Source organism: Stegodyphus dumicola, chromosome 10 (assembly GCF_044657685.1).
Source record: "Stegodyphus dumicola isolate Sdum_Otavi_A_Nest chromosome 10, ASM4465768v1".
Classification (NCBI taxonomy): Eukaryota; Metazoa; Arthropoda; class Arachnida; order Araneae; family Eresidae; genus Stegodyphus; species Stegodyphus dumicola.
In genome coordinates, this window is record NC_140777.1 from 97,426,745 (window position 1) to 97,449,464 (window position 22,720).

The 22,720-nt window shown below is 30.7% G+C and overlaps 1 protein-coding gene and 1 pseudogene across 2 annotated transcripts in view; both read left to right on the forward strand.

The window, feature by feature from the left end:
- Rab3-GAP (Rab3 GTPase activating protein) overlaps positions 1–22,720 on the forward strand; it is a 244,686-nt gene that overhangs the window by 24,905 nt on the left and 197,061 nt on the right. For both annotated transcript variants that reach the window (XM_085825301.1, XM_085825302.1), the window contains exons 5-7: positions 2,004–2,079; positions 12,249–12,350; positions 15,245–15,344. In XM_085825301.1, the coding sequence (XP_085681427.1) occupies positions 2,004–2,079; positions 12,249–12,350; positions 15,245–15,344 (278 nt within the window). The remainder of the gene's footprint in view (positions 1–2,003; positions 2,080–12,248; positions 12,351–15,244; positions 15,345–22,720) is intronic.
- LOC146995045 (small nucleolar RNA SNORD36) lies at positions 10,612–10,688 on the forward strand (annotated as a pseudogene).

The following is a 22,720-nucleotide window of genomic DNA, read 5'->3' on the forward strand; positions in this document are numbered from 1 at the left end:
ACACATAAAAATTGAGAATGTTGAATTAAATGCTAGTATACTTTACATCAGAATTGCATTATAAATAGTTCATCAACCCAGTTGAGGCATTATAAAATTAATTTAATTCTGTTTGGTGTTTTTTCTAATGTCAGTGTTGCGGCGAGCGAAATTATTTTGGAAATTCCTGATTTTCGTATGAAAATCTCTCACTTTCTCTTGTTTTCTGATTGAAAGCTATGACATCACTTTTAGTTGCCAAATCAGATTTTGTTTCTCTTCAAAAGCATCAGGCAGGGCTCAGTTCTAGCAGGCATCAGGTTTGAGAAATGACAGTAATAACTGGTTTCGATGCTGAGGCTTCTAAATAGAAAATCGATGGGAGTGATGCCACCTTTGTCTGAGAAAAATGAGCCATAGCGTTTTCTGCAGATGTGCTTGCTTAAAATTTTGTACAACCTTCCAAAAAATTATTGTTGCCATATTTCTTGCTGATGACAGCTGAGTCATGAAAACAGTGTTAGAGTGTTATTTCTTTAATGCAAAACTGCTATCTCCTTTCTTTGTCAAAGACAAATAGATAGCTGTCTCAATAGCCTACATAAACAAATCTTCCCAAATTTTAGGTTTTCATGAACAGTTACAGTTTTAACAGAAAGATATATCTAATTTGCAAGGTGGTGTGATTTTTTTATATGTTCATCTTTAAGGTTCATGTGGCTCACTCATAGAGTTATTAGATTATTTTTGACACTAAGAACATAAAAATGCAGCTATGCATTTTCAAGAATTTCAGCTCCAAATCTTCTGATGCTAGTTGGACAGTCAATGCAGTAACAAAATGCAGTAAGAAAGATGAAATTTTCTACATTCTCCCTCCAATGAAAAGGTAATTGGGCAAAGAGGGGGGAGAAACCCAGTTGGGTAGATGAAGGCGGTGACAAATTACCATCCACGCTATTTTAGTGGGATGCCACTGTAGAGAGGATGCTAGAATTTAAAAAAAAAAAAAAAATATTAATAAAAAAAAAAGGTGAAAAATTTACATGCTTTTGCTGGGAATCGAACTGTGGATGTTTAAAGTGGTGGCTAGCTGTACCATGAGTTACATTGCAAAAACTGTAGTGGAAAACACAGAAATTCCATATAATCTATCCTACTTATTGACTGATTGGAGAAATTGTCCCAGTTACCAGATCTAAGCGGTGATGAATCCATTATTTTATTATTTTTTATTCCATTATTTTTTGTTACTCAGGTCCACTTTATTATAATTCAGTCTTTTAGGGACTGGCAGCTATGCTTTTTCAGGGATTTGAATCATGGACATTTGGATTGTTAGACAATTATGGTACCAGTCACTAAAGCCTACAGCCAGGAATGTGATATTGCCTTATACATTTATTGAAAGTTCATTTGAACAACTGCAACAATCTTTGAGTCACTTAAATGAGAATCATTATCTTTCACTGATATGCAACCATTTTTAAACCATTTGCACCATTCAGGTGTTTTATTGTGACTAAAAACCGCTTTTCTTCCTCATGTACTGCTTGAAGTATTCTTTAAATTTCAGTTGGTTTTGTGGATCGACTTTCAAGAAATTTCAGGATTTGTGCTAATAGACTGAATCTTTTATGATTTGATTGGCTGTAAATTTTCTAAATGGGAAGAATGCTGTATTAATTTAAAGTTAGGATTAAGATTAAATGTTGCTAAAAATTAGTAAAGAAAAATGCATACATATGTTTAAAAAACAATTAAGGTTAATTGCATTTTCCAGCAATTATTGCAACTGAAAATTTGATAGCAGTAGATTTTTGTAACAAGCAAGCAGTTCTAAATTCATGATAAAGTGCAAAATGTTGATATAGTATCTTGGGTAACTACTTTTTGTTTGGTATGCAAAATACAGAAATGAAAAGTTTGGAATATTGTTAGCATAACTGTTAATTTTTAAATTTAAAATAACATTGTATGTTGTGTGAGGCATTTATTTTATTTTTTATTTATTATAATTTTAGGAGCCAGCAAGGAGGTCCAGATTGGACTTGTATAATAGTTGGTTTTTCATCAGGTTACATTAGAATATACACAGAAGTGAGTATTTCAGTTACTAAAATGTATACTAAAAACTATGCAATCTTTTGAAACCTTGCATACTTTATTTTTTACCTGCTTGATTTTAAATAGTTAAATAAAAAACATGCTGTGTATCTATTTCACATGCTGTAAGTTAAAGATTATATATATATATATATATATATATTATATTTTAGAAAGTAAAGTATACTGTAAAGTGATCGGAAAGAAATAATTATCAAAAAAATTGATTTTAGTCAATTTATATTTGCTATAACATAATATGTAATGTATTTTTTAATGTGTTTTATTATGTAAATGGGAAGTTTGCAGTTCAATTCATTAGATGGCACTGCATTTTGTATCTTTATTATGTTGTAAGCCGTTATTGTAAAATGGTAGTTGCAGACAAAAAACTGTTGCAATAAAGGCACTTGATGTTAATGTTATCATTTGCATATGTTCTCGAATTGTGCCACGTTGTCGCACAGTGGGGCATTCCACAGTTACTGCCGGATTAGATCTGTCTCCACGTCAATGCCACACACGTAAGCGGCCACAGTCACGTGACAGAACAGAAGCGTGACTCTTCTGAGAACACGACGTTTCGCCATTCTGTCATCCACATAGCTCCAGTCCGGCATCATTCTAAACGTTGGTGTCTATGTTGTGGGGTCAATGGCAGTCTTCTTAATGGATGGCATGAGTGCAGGCCACGTTCAACCAATCAATGGGGAATGGTATGGTCGACACAGGAACACCCAGGGTATCTTGCACATGCTGCAGAATTGCGGTACAAGTGACTTGCAGGACCGGCACAGCTTGTCGGCGGATGCGTCGATCCACACGTGCTGATGTCACTCTGGCTGCACCTGAACCCCTCCTTCTTCCCACATTTCCTTGTTCAAAACATGTTCGCCATAGCCGATGCACCGTGCTCGCATCCATGTGGGTATCAGCTGCAATTTGACATAAGGACCAACCCGCCCTTCTCACTCCGATCACCATACCCCTTGTAAAATCGTCTACCTGCTGGAAGTGCCTTCGTTGATGGCGGCCTGGCATTCTCTCCTATTACATGTATCCTCCGGGACAAAAACCAATTTTCTTTGATAATTCATCTGGCAGAAATAACGACACGAATATTGCCCATTTTGCACATTCCTTCTCTTATATCTTACTTCACGTGCATCGGAGAGCTGCGCATTTCAGAACATTCGCATAACTCAGTGACATGCATCTACTTTAAAATTTGCATATATTTCTGACCACTCCTTCTTGGTGTTGCATTTTCAATGTCGACCAGTGTACAATATTAGAATGTTATTTTAGTTAATGTTATCAAAGTATTATTGGGAAAATTATTTACTGAAGTTAAGTCAACAGATATAGTCAAAATTGATTATAAAATTGCTGAGTATCAGAAAAATGTCACAAATATTACAGATCTCTCATTTACTAAATATATTACCAAATTAAGTTTGTTCCCAAATAGCTTTTGATTTTAGTTAACTGTTTAAAACTAAGGAGGAGGGAACAATCTTAGTTTGGATCAAGAGAGAAGGGAAAAAAGCAGATTTTTTTTTTCTTCTGCTAAGGAACAGGGACCTGTATCTATTTGCTCTCAAAATTGATAGAGTTTCATTTTAAATCTGGGCCCAAAACCAAGGTTGTTGTTTTCTCTAATTTTAAATTAAATCTTAGTTTGGCTTAGATTTTGAATAACTCTAACAATTTTTTGGATAATCAAACACAAATCGCTGTTTTTCAAGACAAAAAAATTTTGCATAATTTTTTTTCCATACTCCTTAAAATAAATTCTCTGGAAAGATCTACAGTAAACTCAGTTTGCTTTTTTTTTTTTTTTTTTTTTTTTTGGTCTGCTTTTACAATTTATATTTGCATGTTTTCTTTCAATGAATGAGGGGTGCCCTCCAATTATTAAATTTAGAATATAGCTGTAGTCAGATAATTTCTAATAATGTTGTGAACAATTCATAAATAAATTTTTTCCATTTTTCTATGTCTGTGAAAGATTTATTTATGTGTTTCTTGTTTTATTTGTATTAAGTGAGTTGAATTCCATTGCTGTTTTGAAGGATATTTTTTCTCACCATTTAAAGTTAATATTTGGTTAATGTTATTAAAATAACCATGGATAAATGTCATCACATTAAGCGGTGCCTACTAGACAACTCGGAAGTAATTTTTCAAGCACTAGATGCAGGTTATTTTTTTTAAGTATTTTAACTGTTTTCATGCATTTATCCAAAAAGGTTTAAATGTCATATCTGGTGGTATGTGTCAAATAATGCCGAAGAATGCTGTTGCTGCTCTGTGTATATCTCACTAGATGAATTTCAGTCAATGGTAAACAGAAATTGTGGATGCATTCAGGATTATTTTGTTGCATATTTTATTTTTTCCACAAAAGGGCAATTTCCAGGCATAATTAAAACTTTCTTGCAATAATGTGGTATTTTATGCATTTGCTAATATATATCATCAATTTATTGAAATACAAATTCTTTAACCATATAAATCATAAAGCTTTTTAGACTTTTAAACATTTCATTTCTTAGAATTATAGTTGTCTAATTTTAAAGAAGTTATGTCACATATCTTAGCGCTGTAATAAATACAGAGAACAGTATCTCTCCTGAAATTCATAATAGAGTAACTTATATTAACAGATGCTTCTTTGGTTTAAAGAAATACCTGAAATAAATTAATTTTATCAAAGAAAACTAAACTGACAATTTATATATGTTTAATTAGACCTGTTTTGGCATATGGAGCTGGAACCTGGACATTGAGTGGAAAGGATAAAGTAAATATTTGCAATCATTTTTGAGAAGTTTTGTTGGAGGTACTCAGGTAGATGACATCTAGTGAAGAACCAATACATAAAATGCAAAAAGTACAGGTATTAGACATCTTAAATTTTATCAACATCCAGAGATTGGGCTGGTCACCTAATCGGAATAGAATCAAAGCTACCAAAATAATATTCACATACAAGCCAATAGGCACTTGAAAGAGAGGGAGACTGAAACACAGATGGACAGACTGTCTGGAGAGAGACTTGTGTAACTGCAGGTCATTAATTGGAAGACCATCAAAGAAGTCAAAAATAGAACATCCTGAAATGAAATTTTAAAGGCCTGTCATGGGCTGTTGAGTCACTAAGGAAGAAGAATTTTAAAATAATATTTAGATCATTAAAGAATATAAGGAAATAAAATATTTTAAATACTAAGTTATGTATTTTAAGTAACAGTAAATTCCATCACTGGATTAAAAAGTAAGGTCTTTTATACTTGTTGTTGATTGTCCTATATGAATACAACATTCATGAATGGATTTATTTTTAATACTTCCAAATGTAAATATTATTTTATGTGTAAGAAATAAAATGTTTCACTATTACCAAATATTTTTTTTATTGTACTTTTTAAAAAATTTTGTTGATACTCATTTTTGTTATTTATGTATTATTCCATTGACCATGAAATGCTCCAAGTAGTGCAGTTTAGCACCAGTTACAGGCAGTTGATGCAATAACACACTTGTAACACCTTCACTTTCGTTTGATATCACCCTATTGATTTTCGAAAAGCTAAACTTTGTTTTTATGAACTAAAATGTAAATTAACTGCTATTGCTGTTGCTATATTTCTGTCCTTGCATTTTGAATAATAATAATAAAAATTAAAAAAAAAAATCATTCCTTTTGTAGAACAGCAGACAGTGGATTATTTTCAAACTTATCCTACCATGAACAAAAATGTGTATTAATGGACGTATGATCAGGTAAATAGGGCAAATAAAGCAGCAGTAGATTGGAACAATCACTTGCAGGAATTATTGAACTCATATTGTTCTAAACAGAGCTTCTGATTAAATTGGAAGGCCTATTGAAATCGTGGAAACTAATGAAAGCTTTCTGATGAAGTGCCAAAATGAAACTGGCTGATTATTGACTGTTATTGCTTATTAAATAAGGAGGTGTTAGTTCCATTAGAATTCCACAGGAATGACAGGCAAAAATTTGGCAGGATCTACGCCAACTTTTATGGCTCGGTAATAGTGAACTTTCACAGCCAATAATATAAAACTGAATGTGGTACAAAGAGCTGTCTGTTTGGGAGTAACATAGCTGTGATTTGGGAGGGGTTACAGCAATGATTAGCATACTGTCTGTGAGGCTCTGGTGCCTTTTATGAAGAACAAGGACACCAACGCTAGTGAAATGCAGGGGAAAAATAGTAAAACGGAACACATGAAATTATTACAATTATTATATATATTGTACTTCAAAACAAATCACACGGAACGCGCTGAATGATTTAAAAATAAAAAAAAAATCTTTAGAAAAGTTTTGTAAGATACATGAACAATATAGTTGTTGTACTGTATTACTCTGAATAAAAACATTTTAAAAGCAATAGTTTATTTGATGTTTGACACCGAATAAGCTAAGAAAAGAACACGTAATCATCGTTCAAGATACATTCATGTCAAAAAAGTGAAATATTAGAATAATGGCGTCGTAAGGTTATTGAATCAGATTGTAAAGTGCATATCTGAAGACTTCTAGAGGTAAGAATTTTACATTGTTTATGTCAAAATTGATAAAATAAAAATGCTTATTAAAAAGCGAGGAGCTTTCAGATCATCAATAACTAACATTGTAAACAAAGTAGATGGCGATATAAAAAAAGTAATAGTGAAACTGAAGATTTACTAGAAGATTCTTTGGCAGCATTGATTGAAAAGGAACAAGAACTGTATAATTTAGATGAAGAAATTATATCTTTAATAGATTATGAAAAGAAACTTGAAACAGAAATTGAAAGTTCTCTGAATTATAACGATAAAATAATTTTATGTAAATCTAGAATAAATAGATATTTAAAATCTAGTCTGGAACAACACAAAACAAACTCTGATATTAGGTTAACTGAATATAACAGTGGGAATCATCATGTTCATCTTCCTAAATTAGAGATTTCTAAATTTTATGATCATGTCAGTTAATGGATAAGTTTTTGGAATTCATTCAAAATTGTGATACATGATAATATTGCCTTTACAAATTTGCTAGAAGATTCTTTAGCATTATTAATTGAAAAAGAAAAAGAACTGTGATTTTTAGATGAAAAAATTGTATCTTTAATACATGATGAAAAGAAACTTAGAACAGAAATTGAAAAGTCTCTGATTTATAAGGATATAATAATTTTAAGTAAATCTAGATTAAATAGATATTTTAAATCTAGTCTGAAACAACACAAAACAAAGTCAGATATTAAGTCAACTGAATACAACAGTGAAAATAATCATGTTCATCTTCCTAAATTAGAGATTTCTAAATTTTATGGTCATGTCAGTCAATGGATAAGTTTTTGGAATTCATTCAAAATTACAATACATGATAATATTGCCTTTGAAAATTTACTAGAAGATTCTTTAGTAGTATTAATTGAAAAAGAAAAAGTACTGTGTAATTTAGGTGAAGACATTGTTTCTTTTATAGATGATGAAAAGAAACTTGAAATGGAAATTGAAAGTTATATGAATTATAAGGATAAATTAATTTTATGTAAATCTAGAATAAATAGATATTTAAAATCTAGTCTCGAACAACACAAAACAAATTCGAGTATTAGGTCAACTGAATATAACAGTGAAAATCATCATGTTTATCTTTTCAAATTAGAGATTTCTAAATTTTATGGTCATGTCAGTCAATGGATAAGTTTTCGGAATTCATTCAAAATTGCGATACACAGTAATATTGCTTTTTGAGAGTAGAAAAATTTAATTACTTCAAATTTTACTTAAGTGGAATTGCCATCAGTGCTATAGAAGGCTTTTCAAGATCTGAAGGAAATTAAGATGTAGCAGTACAAATTTTAAATACTAGATTTGGAAAACGTAATGTTATCATAAATGCACATATGCAGAAACTCCTAACCTCCCTCCCATTTACCGATCAAGTGACATTCTAAAATTAAGAAAATTATATGATGCTATAAAAATTCAGGTTCAAAGTCTTTCTTCTTTAAATGTTAATCCCAAAATTTATAACAATGCGTTAATCCCAGTTTTGGTAATTTTCCGTTTCACCGGTGCAAAGCTTGCCAAGTAGACTTTATTTGCAAAAACATACAGTATACGCATAAAGAGTGTTGACAAATGTTAGTTCTAAGAATTTTTTATTTTGAAGGTATGAACATTTTAATGTCATTTAAAGTTTTGTAAAAAAGCCAATAAATAAAGATAATAAATTTGTAAAACAACATTAATTTAAGAATTTACTATGCTTTAATCGCACAACATCCTGATTCGCCAGTTCATATTATCATGTGACTCCAAGTGATCTCATCTCACGTAAAACACGCTACAAAAATCTAATTCTCTCAATATAATTATCTACATTAATTTCAAATTATATCTTAATTTGGAATACAATTTTAAATGCAAGAATTATTTTAATTCGTATGAATATCTTGTTCAGAAATTAAAACCACAGTGCTACTTCGCTAGTGCATTTTCATTAGACTTGATGAACCCTTGCCTTTACTACGTTTTTGCCATCGAGTGAGCAGTTTGATTGCATCCTAATTGACTTAATTACCACCCACGAATGGCCATAGGGCATAAAATTGAACTATCTGGTAAAAATTTTATGTAATTGTATGCCAGTATTGAAAGAAACAATCAATCTGATAAGAAATGGCTGCGACTTGTTTTAAAAATGTAAAAGTAAAAGGTTACCAGCGAGGAAATTTCGTTTGGCATCGGTTGTACAATTACTGGCGACTTTATTGCTTGCGCTGGCAAAACGGAAAAGTACCCCAGTTTTATTTAGAGTTATTCCAGTAGATTTAGAATTCGAAAATAGTTGCAGGAATGATAATGAGACATGTTTTGATATAAACAAATTTCTAGAATTTCTAATAAAAGAATTGCAAGCTCAAGAAAGAGCAAATACATTTAATTCAGATGATAGAATGGCAATAGAAAGTCAAAAGTTGCAGTTTAACCCCAACAAGCCATTACGAATAGATGTAGATTGTCATCAGCAGTGAGGTGAATACAAACAACTGACTAGTGAGAGAGCAAATGCATTTAATGCAGATGTTAGAATGGCTATACAAAGTCAAAAGTTGCAGTTTAACCCCAACAAGTCATTACAAATAGATGTAGATCGTCATCAGCAGCGAGGCAAATACAAACAACTGACTAGTGAGAATCCGTACACTGTATCATCAGTGTCTAAAGCATGTTTACTTTGTGATTCACTAACCCACAAGGTAGTAAATTATACAGAAATTGACATGGGTTCGAAAAGAGAAATCTAGATAGGTAGGACCAGTGTTAGAAATGCTTCATCAAGAGGAATATGGCAAAAGATTGCAGAGTAAAAATTTGTTGTGAAATATGCAGTATATCTCATCATACATCTTTATGTTATTCTGGAAAGTAAAATTTGGAAATCAATAAACAATGTAGTAAAGCCGAAAATTATTTACTTACAGCAAATATATTAGATGATGCTTTAATGAGTTTGAAGGACAGGTCTAACAAAATTAATAGTCATTTTGATTCTTTACTTATGGTACAAGTAAGAATATTATAATAAAGTATTAAATGTTGCCATTGATACTCCCACTCAGATCAGTATTATAAAGAATACTGTTGTACCAGAGTATTGTAAAAGACCATGTGGAAGCATTATATTAAAATCTGCATTTGGACAGAAGGTTTATGCACCTTTAATAAATGTAAATTTAATGATGAGTTTGTAACCAAATATAGTGTACTCATTTGTTACAGTTGTGTGTGCTACAGTTGATAATCTATTACATTATTTACTATTAAGTTTTAGGGCTTATAATGGACTGATTGCATCTAAAAGTAATTTTGAAAGTTGCGTTAATGTTCTGAATGTTGATGAAATACAATGGTCTCATGAAAATAGTCCTGTTAGTTCTGATGAAGAGGATGTTGCAAGGGTTTTACTGAAAGTCCATCAGAAAACTGAGAAAAAAGAGGAAGGTAAAGAGGCTGATGATTTAAAATGTTTGAAAGGTCAAGGGAAAAAAAAGTACCAAAAGCTGTTAAGAAAGAAATGTCCTTTTGAAGAAGTTTAGGGATGATCCAAACCTGGATGAGAATAAGAAATTTTTTAGAGATTTTATTGTCGATAAGAAGTGTAAAGGAAAGTATAAAAATGATGAGATTCCGACTTATGAAGAAACAGACATTGCAGTGCTGAGTGACCATGAAAAAGCATGAATTGTTTGAACCTTAAGTGCAATTTCCGATTTGAAGAGCCAGATTCAAAATTCATTAAACAATATCCAAAGATGATTAAAGATTCTGTCAGATGTGTTGATAATAAAAGAAAAAAAAAAAAAAAAAAGAGCATGAAGAACACATTGAAAGGAAAATTAAGAAGAAAGAGCAGGAAAGAGAAGAACTGAAATGTTTGAAAGCTTTAAAGAGTAAAGAACAGGCCTGGCCAAGATGAATTGAACCTTAATAAAGATGATATTGAGATTTTAATCCTGAAAAACATGCTCAGAAAACGAAAGAGCTTTTTAATGATGATTAATATGCTATTCAAGAAGAAGAATATCCAAAATTTCCATTTGATGAGGAACTTGAAGATTGGAACCACTGGATTGGACCAGGTAAAAGTGATGAGTTCAATGAAGAACAGCTTGAAGAAAGGACTTCTAAAACATCAGGTGTTGAAGTTACAAATTTTAAAAGTTATTCTAAATCAGAGTGTGAGAAAGAAATGATTGAGTTAACTCATACAGGCAGGATAAAGTTTAGAAAGAAATCCTTATTTGCTAAAGTAATTTCTAAACCTAAACCAGTTTTTAATCCGGATGGCAAAACGTTTGATGACTATTTGGATGAATGCTATAGATTAGATTATGAAGATATAAATAGTGATATGTCTGTCAGATTCAAATATAAGAAGTTAGGTAGTACCAAATGACTTTGGATTGACTATTGATGAAATTCTTATAGCTGATGGCAAATAATTAAGTCTTATGTTTGTATTCATACATGATTAATTAAAAAAAATTTTTTTTGGTAATTTTTTCCTCTAGTCGATTTCAATTAAAGTACTTTTTTTTTACACATGGTTTGAGCACCCACTTGAATGGGGAGGTGTGAGGCATTGGCGACCTCTATGAAGAACGAGGATGCCAATGCCAGCGAAGTGCAGGGTAAAAACAGTAAAACAGACCACGCAAAATGATTACAATTAATATATACATTGTACTTCAAAATGGATCACGTGGAATATGCTGAATGCTTTAAAAATGAAACAAAAGATCTTTAGAACAGTTTTGTAAGATACATGAAAGGTTGTTGTGCTGTATTATTACTCTGAATAAAAACATTTAAAAAACAATAGTTTATTTGATGTTTGATGCCGAATAATGTAAGAAAAGAACTCACAAACATCGGTCATGACACTGTCCTAAAGTTACATACATGCCATTTCAGAATAGACCTTAGCTTGGATAGGAGAACATCATGCTTTCGTTGTAGAGCAGTTTATTCACAACTGCAATTTGCTGACAAGATGTAATGGCAATACAGCGTGCTTTTTACGTACAATTTACTTGACTGCCGAGACACTATTTTCAACAAAAGAACCATTTATTGTTGGATATCCAATTTTGAAAGCTCTGAAGAAGATAGTGCTACAGGAATTTGTTGGCATTATGTCCAAAATTACTCATAAAATCTTGGATAACTATCAAGAAAACTCAGTCAGTGCTTAAAATATGGAGACCACCACCTGAGTGATGTTTTATTTAAATGAAAAACATGCTTTTCATGTAAAATGGCATTACATTTACTTCCAAGCAAGAGAAAATTTTCATATTTTATTTAATTTGGATTTTATTAGCTTACGAAATTAGAGACTTCTTAATACTACATTTTGCGTCTAAGTATTTCCTTTTTTTTTTTAATAAATTTTAAAACATGTGGACTGAACCAATGTGTTTCTATAAAATTTTCTTTTTCAGTACAAAGTAGGGAATGTTTTCATTTTCTAAAGTAATCCATTTACATTCAAGTATGCAAATAAATTGTATCATAAAGATCTGAATGTATTCTATAATGATGTTATGCTGTGATTGTAGAATGCCGATCTGCTGCTCTCTCAGCGATTGCACGAGGAGCCCATCGGTCACTTGCGATGCAAAACACATGTGCCTCATCATTTTTCAAACTACACTGATCAAGTATGTATAATTTTGTTCATGTATTAGAGTTTTACAGGGTAATGTAAAATACAGGATAGCTATACTCAACACAACAATCGGTTAGCACAATTGAGATAAATGATATTCTATCCCGCTTTATGTGAGGGATTAATAAATTAATGTAATAATTAAGTTTATAAAAGTTTTTAATCCCAAATTGTCCATAGATTGATTTGCATACTTGTCGATTATAATAGGCACTATTTATACAACAGGAAATCTGAGTGTTTTAGGCTTTTTGAAAAAAAGACAGTTAACAATATTTCGTATTGAATGTTGTGTTATTAATGTTATGTTGCAATGTTAATGTTGACTAAGAAATCTTTGGAATATGGTTTAATCATTAAAGAGTGGTTTGGTTTTCAGAATTTTAACTGTTTACAATTTTTTCTTTAAAAAGTGTTAGATAGATAGTTTTAATAAGTATTATAAAAGTTTTTTATTTTATGAAATTTTCCTGATAACCCATTTATGCAAAAGACTAAATTTCTGAATAAATATTTGGACTAGGTAACATATTTGTATTATTTTTTTAATGTTAATTCTTTTTTAAAATTATGTTGCTGATTGAATTGTCAAGTTATTATTGTGTATGATTTTATTATATGTTGTGTAACTAGGTTGCTAGTAATTTTTTTTTTTTTTTGAAAGGATAGTCTTTTGATCATCTTTCTTGACCTTGTCCTTCTTTTTGAGCTCAGCAGAAATGCCAAATACCCTGTATTTCTAAATTAAAAATTCCATAAATTCTCATTTTTTTCTTAAATAGACCAACTGATTATTCTAAACAATTATTCAAACTTCCTCTGACTGAGGATAATCCTGTAGAAATCACAACAGTACTGAAACATATTCATTGTTCTCGCAACATTTAATGCTGATATTCAGCTCGGAGGTGGAAGAACTAGAGACGAAAAAATTTAGGTATAGATATTTTCAATATTGAGACCAACTTAATAAAGCTCATCAACATTTCAAAAAATTAGTTAATGCAGAATCTTAAAGATTATTGAAGACTATGTTAATTCTTTCTCTAGCAATAACTTTTTATAACACTTTGATGAAAATTGTACATTTTGGCAAATTGTAAGTTGTTAAATAATTTATTTCCAACATACCAGAAATTCTGTTATTCAAATTCAAAGTTATTCAAAGCTAACAGAAAAGCTGAATTTTAATATGGATCATCTTTCTGATGAAGTAACATTAATTCCCTTCCCCGAAAAAAAAAAGATCTGAACCACCAAGTAGCAAATAGCGGAAAGTGCTGTTAATAAATGTATTAATATTAAAAAAATAGTTTGGTATCTGTGTTTAGTTCCTGCAATAACTGCATACTGTGAAAGAATTTTTAGTGTCTTGTAAACTAAATGGGGAAATAAATAAAAATTTGCCAGAATTTGCTGAAAAAATAAACAGTGATTTTCCATTTTCTCAAGTCTGCCAAAAATCATAATGTAACTTTAAAACTTAAATGTTTAGTTTTAAATATTTCAAGTATTTTTATTCTGTTTTTTGAATTAAATTTAATGCTGTTCTGTTATCAGGATCGAATTCAGAAGTGTATGCATATATGCACATGTGTGTGTATGTATGTGCATATGTATATGTGTGTACACACATAGATACATATGTACATACACATACATACATGAACATGTACATCCATATATGCAAACATACATACATACATTTCTGGATCCGTTTCCCTGATAACAGAACAGTATCAATTCTAATGACTATTCTAATAATGCATCTTTGGTATTTAATAAATCAATATATTATTACCTAAATTACTGAGCTAAAACTTATTTCGTTTGTTTTTGAAGCTTTAAAAAATTGTGTGTTCATATGAACAGTAAGTCTAAAATTGTATTCGAACAATTTTACAGTAATAATAAAAAAGGAATTATTGTATTTTGTTGGGTTCTTTATTGTGAATCCGCAGAGTTAGCAGCCCCAAATGTAACACTAGTTTCTATTTTTATCACCTTAGATTATTGTTACGAATTTTGTACATAGACAGATAATTTTAGTGAAATATGTGAAATTGTTGTATTTCTTTTGTATAATGTAACATGAAAATCTAAAGGAGTGAAGCTTGCCAAAAAAAGTATGAATACAGGAGAAAGTCTATTTAACATTGAGTAAATGGCAATCTCGCTAATTTGGTGAGATAACACTAAGATGGCAACGGTTTTGGCAACTAATTTTTGTTGCCCATTTGGTGACATTTTGGTCTGCTTCGTGTATCACTTTAATAGGTATTGTAATTGAATAAATGTAATTGATCACTATATTAGCTGTAACCATAATTGGGCCCCTGTATGCCTTCCAGTAATTTCGAGAAGTAAAAAATACTACAATATCTCGTTGGCCAGGTGAAACTATATAAGATAGGAGAGAGCATCTGCTCTCATTGTTGTTACAAGTTGTTAGTTCAGCCTGAGTTCGAAGTACTGAGGTATCTTCAGGTTAGCTGTCTCTTTAGATGTGCTTTGCATTGCGTTGTATTTTACGTTTGTAATAGTTTGAAGTGTAACTACTGATTGTACTCTGTGGTACTCTGAACATCTGTATATTTATTTCTGTGGAAAGTTCCAGAAATCTGAAGTGTTTCTTTTGATAAAATAAATTGTATCAACCTATCATCCAACCTGTGTGCATTTCAATCTATTGCAAACCTGTATATGTACAACAGAATGAATGGGTGTAATTTAAGTTATGTATTTCTGTAATCTTTCTTTGATAGAAAAACTGTAAAAATACAGTTCAATACAATATAAAAATTTTTTATGGAATTAGAAATTGTATTTTTAATGATTTTTCTTTTGATATTGATTGTAGAATATTTCATGAGATATATTTTTCAGCCGGATGAGCTTGTTATTGCATTTTCCACTGTTGTTGTGATTATCGATGGTTTTGGACTTTTTCAAACTCTACGAGCGTGCCGTAACCAGTTAGCTAGAGGTATGTAAAAATTTTAATGTGTATTTAGCATGTACTAAGTGTAATTTTTCGCATCATTATAAGCTTTTATTTAGTTTAATGTTGTTTCAGTATGGTTGGAATTTTGTGTTCACCCATTTTAAAAATGAGAATGGTAAAAAAAATATTAACTGAACAATATTTTCCATTTTGCATTTTGTTTTTAACATTTAATTTTGAAAAAAGTATTTTTGAATTTGGTGTCTGAGTGCACTTAATGATGAAGTGGCGATATTTTATTTTTCATCTTAACTTTAAGTGACATTCTAATTGTAATGTTGTTATTACATCCAATTAAAAAAAATTGAATATTTGAAGTTATTTCTTCCTTCTCTAAATCATGTTCAGTTATTTTTCTTTATTTCATAATTTTCTTATAATTTATTGCTTCTATTTTAATAATGTCTAAAAATTTGATTGATGATGTGTAATTCAGAAGGTTTAACACAGGAAGTTTCTATTTAAAATTGATATGTTAATTGATGTACTAAAAGGCAAAGAGTAATTGATCATGTAGGTAATTGAAATCGTAGATTAAATAATTCTATTTACAAAATTTATCTACAATTTTATACTACAAGTATTAAAAGCATGGGATGCCTAATTAACAATTATATTAATTGAATTGCATAATCAAATGTATAAGCCATTATCTTTTTAATATTTCTATTAATTTAATTGCATTGTCAAATGTATGAGCCGTTATCTTTTTAAATTTCTCATGGGTGCCCTATGCTTTAATTATTTACAGTATAAAATTATAGGTGAATTCTATGAATAGAATTATTTATTATTCCTATTAAACTGTAAGATTAATTATTTTTCTCCTTTCATTTCATTAATTACCATATCCATTTTAATATCGTACTTTACCATTATTACACTTTGGCATTGAAATGGCTTGATTAAAAAATTTCTTCAGATATTTATAAACTTTCTAGAGAGAGAGAGAGAGAGAGAAGGAAAGAGCTAAAAACAATTTTTCATGCATATAAGTCAAATATTCAAATTGTGCTTATATATTTCCTATGGTAGCAAGTAATATTTTAGATTTCCTTCTTCTTGAAAGTTATAAATGTTTATGAATATCTGAAAGCATAGATGTAATACTATCAGTGAAGGTAAATTGCAGAAACAAAATCAAGAATTGCTAGAATAATTTTTGTGATTGCCATTATCTTTAATTTTTCTTTCTAGTTTTTAGCTTTCACAGATTTATTTCCAAAACATTTCATCTGTTTCATCATAAAATAATTTTAAAAAAAAAGTATATTTCTGTTTTGTTATTTGAATAGCAATATTATTGAAGCATTTTGTATTGCTTGTGTTTCACATTGGTTCATTTTATAAAAAATATGGAGAACATGTGATTATTTTAAAAATTCATAAACATTTCTTGTAGTATTTCTCACATAGATTGTCAGACATCTATTGGGTGTTTAGGGGTATGGACCACTATAGTAAGTGGCTAAATAAATTTCCTCTATGATTTTGTGATTCATTTACTGATAGTAAAACATTTTTTTGAAGAGCAAAATCAGCAATTTTTAAATTTAAATTATGAAATAGTTCAGTAATTTAACATTTCTTAGCCAGAGAGTTTGAAAAAGATTTTTTAGAAATGCATCTCTCAAGAAAAGTATTCTAGTATAATCAAATTTATCAAATATATTCTGTCTCAATTTTGGATATACATATTTGTGTGAATTGACTTTTTCACATTTAACATTCACAGAGAGTAAACATCATTCCCTTTGTAATGATTCCCATACAAGATTCATTATCTTTCTGGATGCACATCATTACGAATACTTAGTTGGACACGTGTGCATTTTTCTCACTATTTAAAAGCAGTGTGTCACCACTGCCGGAAATAAAATACTTTTATCTTCCACATGCAAGCATGTTGCTGTTGAGTAAAGTGTAAGATATTTGATGTTCTTATTTAATCTCTCTGTTATTGATTAACAAACTACATGATTTAAAAGCAATAAGTACTTTTTTTAAGAATATTTTTTCCACTTTTTGTTCTGATTGATTTAAATTGGGCAGTGTCCAATTAGAAATATTAAATATTTTTATAAAATGACACTAAGTGGACTCATTAAAATCATTTTTCCATGTTATGATAACAATTTTAGGTGGCTGGCTGGGCAAGCAGCTAGTATAAGTAAAAAGGCAGAATTTCGAATGACAAGGAATACATATAATCTTTTACTTATATAAGTGATTATTAGGAACATATATAAACATCAATACTGAACATTACTTCTCTATGATAACCACTTTCATAAAATACTAGAATCACCATGTGGTTATTTTAGAAAGGTTGTAATTCATTAAAATCATCTACTATAATTTAGAAAATGTTTTTATGTTTTTAATTTTCATAGCAAAGTGTATTACAGTCAAAAGTCGTTAATCTGGACTCATCGGGACTTCGGCAATTCCCGATTATCAATTTTTCCGGATTATAGATCATCAGTTTAAATCTCATAAGATGGCATGCAGAAATTATAAAATTAAAAATATGAAACCATAATTTATGAAATAAAGAACAATTATGATCTAAAGTGTATCAAAATTTACAAAAAAAAAAAAAAGCTTAACATTTCTTTCAATGTAAATTGTTTAAGTTGCTTCGTTTTATGTGATAATACTTTCTCTTTAATTCTATAAACAGACATAATTTCTTGTTCAGTTACAAAGTTCTGTTGTTCAAGTCCCGTAATTGCTGTGCAGAGAATACCGACTAACTTGTCAATCGAAATTTTTTCGTTTTCACTAACCTCTCTGTCACTTTCTTCATGTCTTTATCCATTTTTTGCAGCAATTCCACTTTTTGTTTGATGGACATCGAAACATACTTTCGTTTTGTAGATCCTTTGGGAGCTTCAGCATCGGAAATTCTATTTGACATAATCGAAAGTTCAAGTTTACTTTTATAAAATTGCTCTTACAGTCTGAAAAAAGTAATAAGCTGGATCCAGTTCGAAGATTAAGAAACAACACAATCATCAACATTAACTGAAATAGATAATTAAATAATTTTAGCTTATACCGTCCGTTATACATTAAACGCGCACGCGAAAACGTATTCTGAACTTGCGCACATGCAAATGCGCAATCGTAAAGGTCTTATGCGCATGCGCAGAAAGTTTTTAGCTTTGAGGTCCGTATTATAGATCATTTCGGATTATGAGTGTCCGAATTAACGACTTTTGACTGTATACAGAATCTTTACTTCATATTAGTTACATTATTTATTAAAATTATTCTTGTTATAGTAATTATTAAGCTCATCTATGTTCCTGCATTGAAATGTTATTTATCAGATAAAAGTTGACTTTCTTGCAATGAATTTGGTTGCAATTTAAATTTAAAATTTAAAACTCTTGAAACTTGGGGGGGGGAACTAAAAAAATAAGGCTTCTTGGTGGGGGGAGGAGGTGAAGTAAAGCCCTATCAATGGTCAAGTGATTAAGATAATTTAATAACAGAAACTTGATCCTGGGTGCAGTTTTCAGTAACAGAACAAGGTGGATATGTAGATTATTTTTGCCTTTTCATAACTTAGTTTTTAAATGTCATCAAGAATATCGATGAATTGTTAACCGCAATCCTAATATAAACTGCTTAAATTTTGCAAAATAGAGTTCATGCAGGGTTCGTACGGTCCTTAAAAGTCCTTAATTTTTTCAAAAATGATTTTTGCTCCTTAAAAGTCCTTAATTTTGGCCAAAATGAATAAATGGTCCTTAATTTTGCTCATTTGACATTTCTTATCATTTCTAATGATTGCCATTCTAAGTGTGAATTACGATTTCTCATGAATATGGAATTGAAATTACACGGCTCTTAACCAATCTGTTGGCGGATTTGCGTTGTAAACGATAAAAAAAAAAAAAAAAAAAAAAAAAAAAAAAAAAAACCCAATTAGCTAACCGAACGAAAGTATCGGTGTCTGATTGGCTATTCACGCAATCTTTCAAAACAGGTGTTATCCATAAATTTAGGCAGATTGTGACGTAAGCGTGAAGCCGGAAACTCTTTAAGAGGCGAAAGTGATGATGAAGGTGCTCGAGGAAAAAAAAAAGGGGGGATTCTGAAAATATTTGCCAAAATTACAGCAATCCCAACCTGGAAGGCCACAACCCTTCCGATGCCAATAGGAACAAGATGCCTGGAAATTGCATTTTCAATAAACTGTGGCTTCATCAAGCTGACTACAAAGACTGGATATTGATGGATGGCAATCCTTAAATGTGGTCTTTGTCTGAAACAAATTGAAATTTCTAGAATGGGAGAGTCAGTGCTGAAAATTCACATGAAAATTAAGTTTCGTTTTATCATTTCAATTTGTTTTTACACGGTTTTGCTTAGCTTAATTTCTGTGTTTGTTTCAATTAAGCCATACATTAATTTTTTATCACCTTCTACGGAGTTTATTCTCTTTTGCACAAACTATATGTATGGGATATCGGGATTATGAGTTTATTTCTGCAGAGGATCTGTTATCGATTTCGCGGGAAATCTGTTGGCTCTGTTTCGATTTTAGGTCACCAAGGGCAAATTCGGTAACGCTAGCCGAGAAAAAGTGAAGTTCGGAAATGCGTTTTGAAGCTTCAATATACAATTAAGTATTTGGTTTAAACCTATGTTGTTGATAGTGATGCATAATTTTTGCTAATGGCAATACAATCATTAGTTGAAAATAACTAACTAATTAAAAATTTTTTAATATTTTTAAAGCTGAAAACAACTAATTGAAACTAATTTTCCTGAATTGGCAAAATTAACTCACTAATTAATTAACTCATTAATTAATTAACGCAAAATTAACTTTCATGAATTACTAAAGTTATTGGGTAGAAGTTTAACTGAAAATATACATTCCGTATTATATATATATATATGTATACAGACTTGCCAACTCTCCCGATTTAGGCGGGAGACTCCCGATTTTCGACCGCTCTCCCGCCAACCCGATTTACAATATATTTCTCCCGACTTTTTCGTATTCTTAAAATTTCTCACGACTTTTATGGAACTTGGCTTAATACTTTGTTATATGAACAAAAAAAAGTGATTTTGGACGTCCGAAGCAAATGAATTTTCTCTAGATTATATCTAAAACAAAACCTTGCGAATTAGATAACTTCTGCTTTGTGAGTGAGAGCATATACGTATCCAGAAATGTCCTTCTCCAGTTCTCGAATGGGCATCGTGCTCAACTGCGTGTCATCTGACATATATTAGCCAATGAGGACAAAACAAGCTGTTATTTGGATGTTCTTTAGTTATTTTGGTCATTTTGTCCTGAGTTGTGTGAGTACTCGTGCCTTTGTGAAATAGTTTTAGAAATTATCATCTTTTGTTATGTCTGCGAGAAAGGTGAAATACTCGTTTACGTTTCAAAAATCGTACACAGTTGACTTTCCTTCCATTATTTCCTCAAGGAAATGTAATAAATTTGTGATGTGTACCACCTGCCGTTGCGATTTTTTGATTTCGCATGGTGGAAGGGCGGATGGTCTCAAACATGTGCGTACACAAAAACACAAGGGCAACATAAGCTGTTTTTGGAAAAAAAAAAAAAAAAATTCTTCGGAAACAAAAAAAACAAAAAGTTATTAATGCAGAATGTCTGTTCTCTGCCTTTTTACTGGAGCACAACCTGCCACTGAATGCATCAGATCACGCTGCAGCTTTATTTAGAAAAATGTTTCCTGATAGTGAAATCGCTAAGAAATACTTAAGTGCAAGAATCAAAAGAGGTGCAATTGTTAAAGAAATGGATTTGAAAAATAAATCTTCAATTATTGATCGCATTAAAACAGCTCCGTTCTGCCTCTCTACGGATGGAAGCAATAATACCGATTCAAAACTGTATCCAATTGTTGTTTCTTTTTTTAATCCAGAGTCTTCAGAAATTGAGTGCAGTTTACTTTCTGTCCCCACTTTGGAAGGACATTTGACAGGCTTTAATATAGCACAGCTAATTATTAAAACTTTAAAAGAAAATGCAGTCCCTCTGGATAATTGCTTAGCACTAGGTGCCGATAATGCACCAGTATTGGTAGGCTTGAAGACTGGTGTTGCAGGCATCTTCAGAAAGAAAAATTCAGATTTGCAGATTATGAGGTGCACCTGTCACCTCTTAAATTTAGCAGCTGAAAAAGAAGTAGCTTCTTTACCAATAAATGTGGATGAACACATTGTTGATATTTATTATAATCTTGAAAGGAGTTCTAAAAAGGAGGAAAAATTGAAACAGGTCCAACAGCTGCATAATAGCAGTTTACAATTAGAAAACTTGGATGAAGTTATAAAATCAGCTAGGATTGACACTTAATGGAGTTTAATTGGAAAACTGAAAGATGCTGATGGAATTTTGAAATATAGAGAACTGTCTAGAATTATGTTGGCCATCTTGACAGTTCCCCATAGTAATGCAGAGTGTGAGAGGATTTTCAGTGTTGTTGCGAAAACGAGGACTAAATTTAGATCTAATATTAGTGATGACACATTAGAAAACTTTTATTAGTGAAAGCAGGCCTACGTGGCAATTGCTATGAACAAAATTATGAAGTTTCTTTCTTAAAGAAAGCAAAATCTGGCACTGTTTATACCATTTGTACAAAAACTGATTAAAGGGTTTTTGTTTTTTGTTTTCTTAAACGATGCAAGTAATAAAAATGTTTTTTATGTGTAAGGTATTTTTGTGTTGCTTGCATTTAAGAATTAGTTACTATTTAAAGTTAATTCATTATTAAAAACTATATTTTCCTCATTTAAAAAGTCTTTTTAACATTTTGAAAAATCTCCCGATTTCTTAAAAAAATTTCCTGATTTTTGAGTGTCATAGGTTGGCAAGTATGTATATATATTTATACAGTACAAAGTCCGAGATCTGGACTCGTCGGGACTTCGGCGATCTCAGATTTGAGATTTTTCCGGATATTAGATCATTTTTAATCTACTAAGATGGCACGTAGAAATTATAAAATTGAAAATATGAAATCGTGATTTATGAAATAATGAAGCATTTATGATTTAAAGGGTATCAAAATTTACTAAAGAAAAGAGCTTAATATTTATATGTTTACTTTATTAAACATTTCTTTCAATGTGAGTTGTTTGATTTTTTTTCTCTGCTAATACTTTAGACTATAGACATATAATTTCTTGTTCAGTTATTAAGTTCCATTGTTCAAGTCCTGTAATTGCTGTGTCGAGAATTCCGAATAACTTGTCACTCAAAATTTTTTCTCGTTCAGTAACCTCTCTGTTACTTTCTTCACTATCGGTAGCTGTATTTTCTGGATTTAGAACCATACTACAGATTTCGCCCTCCG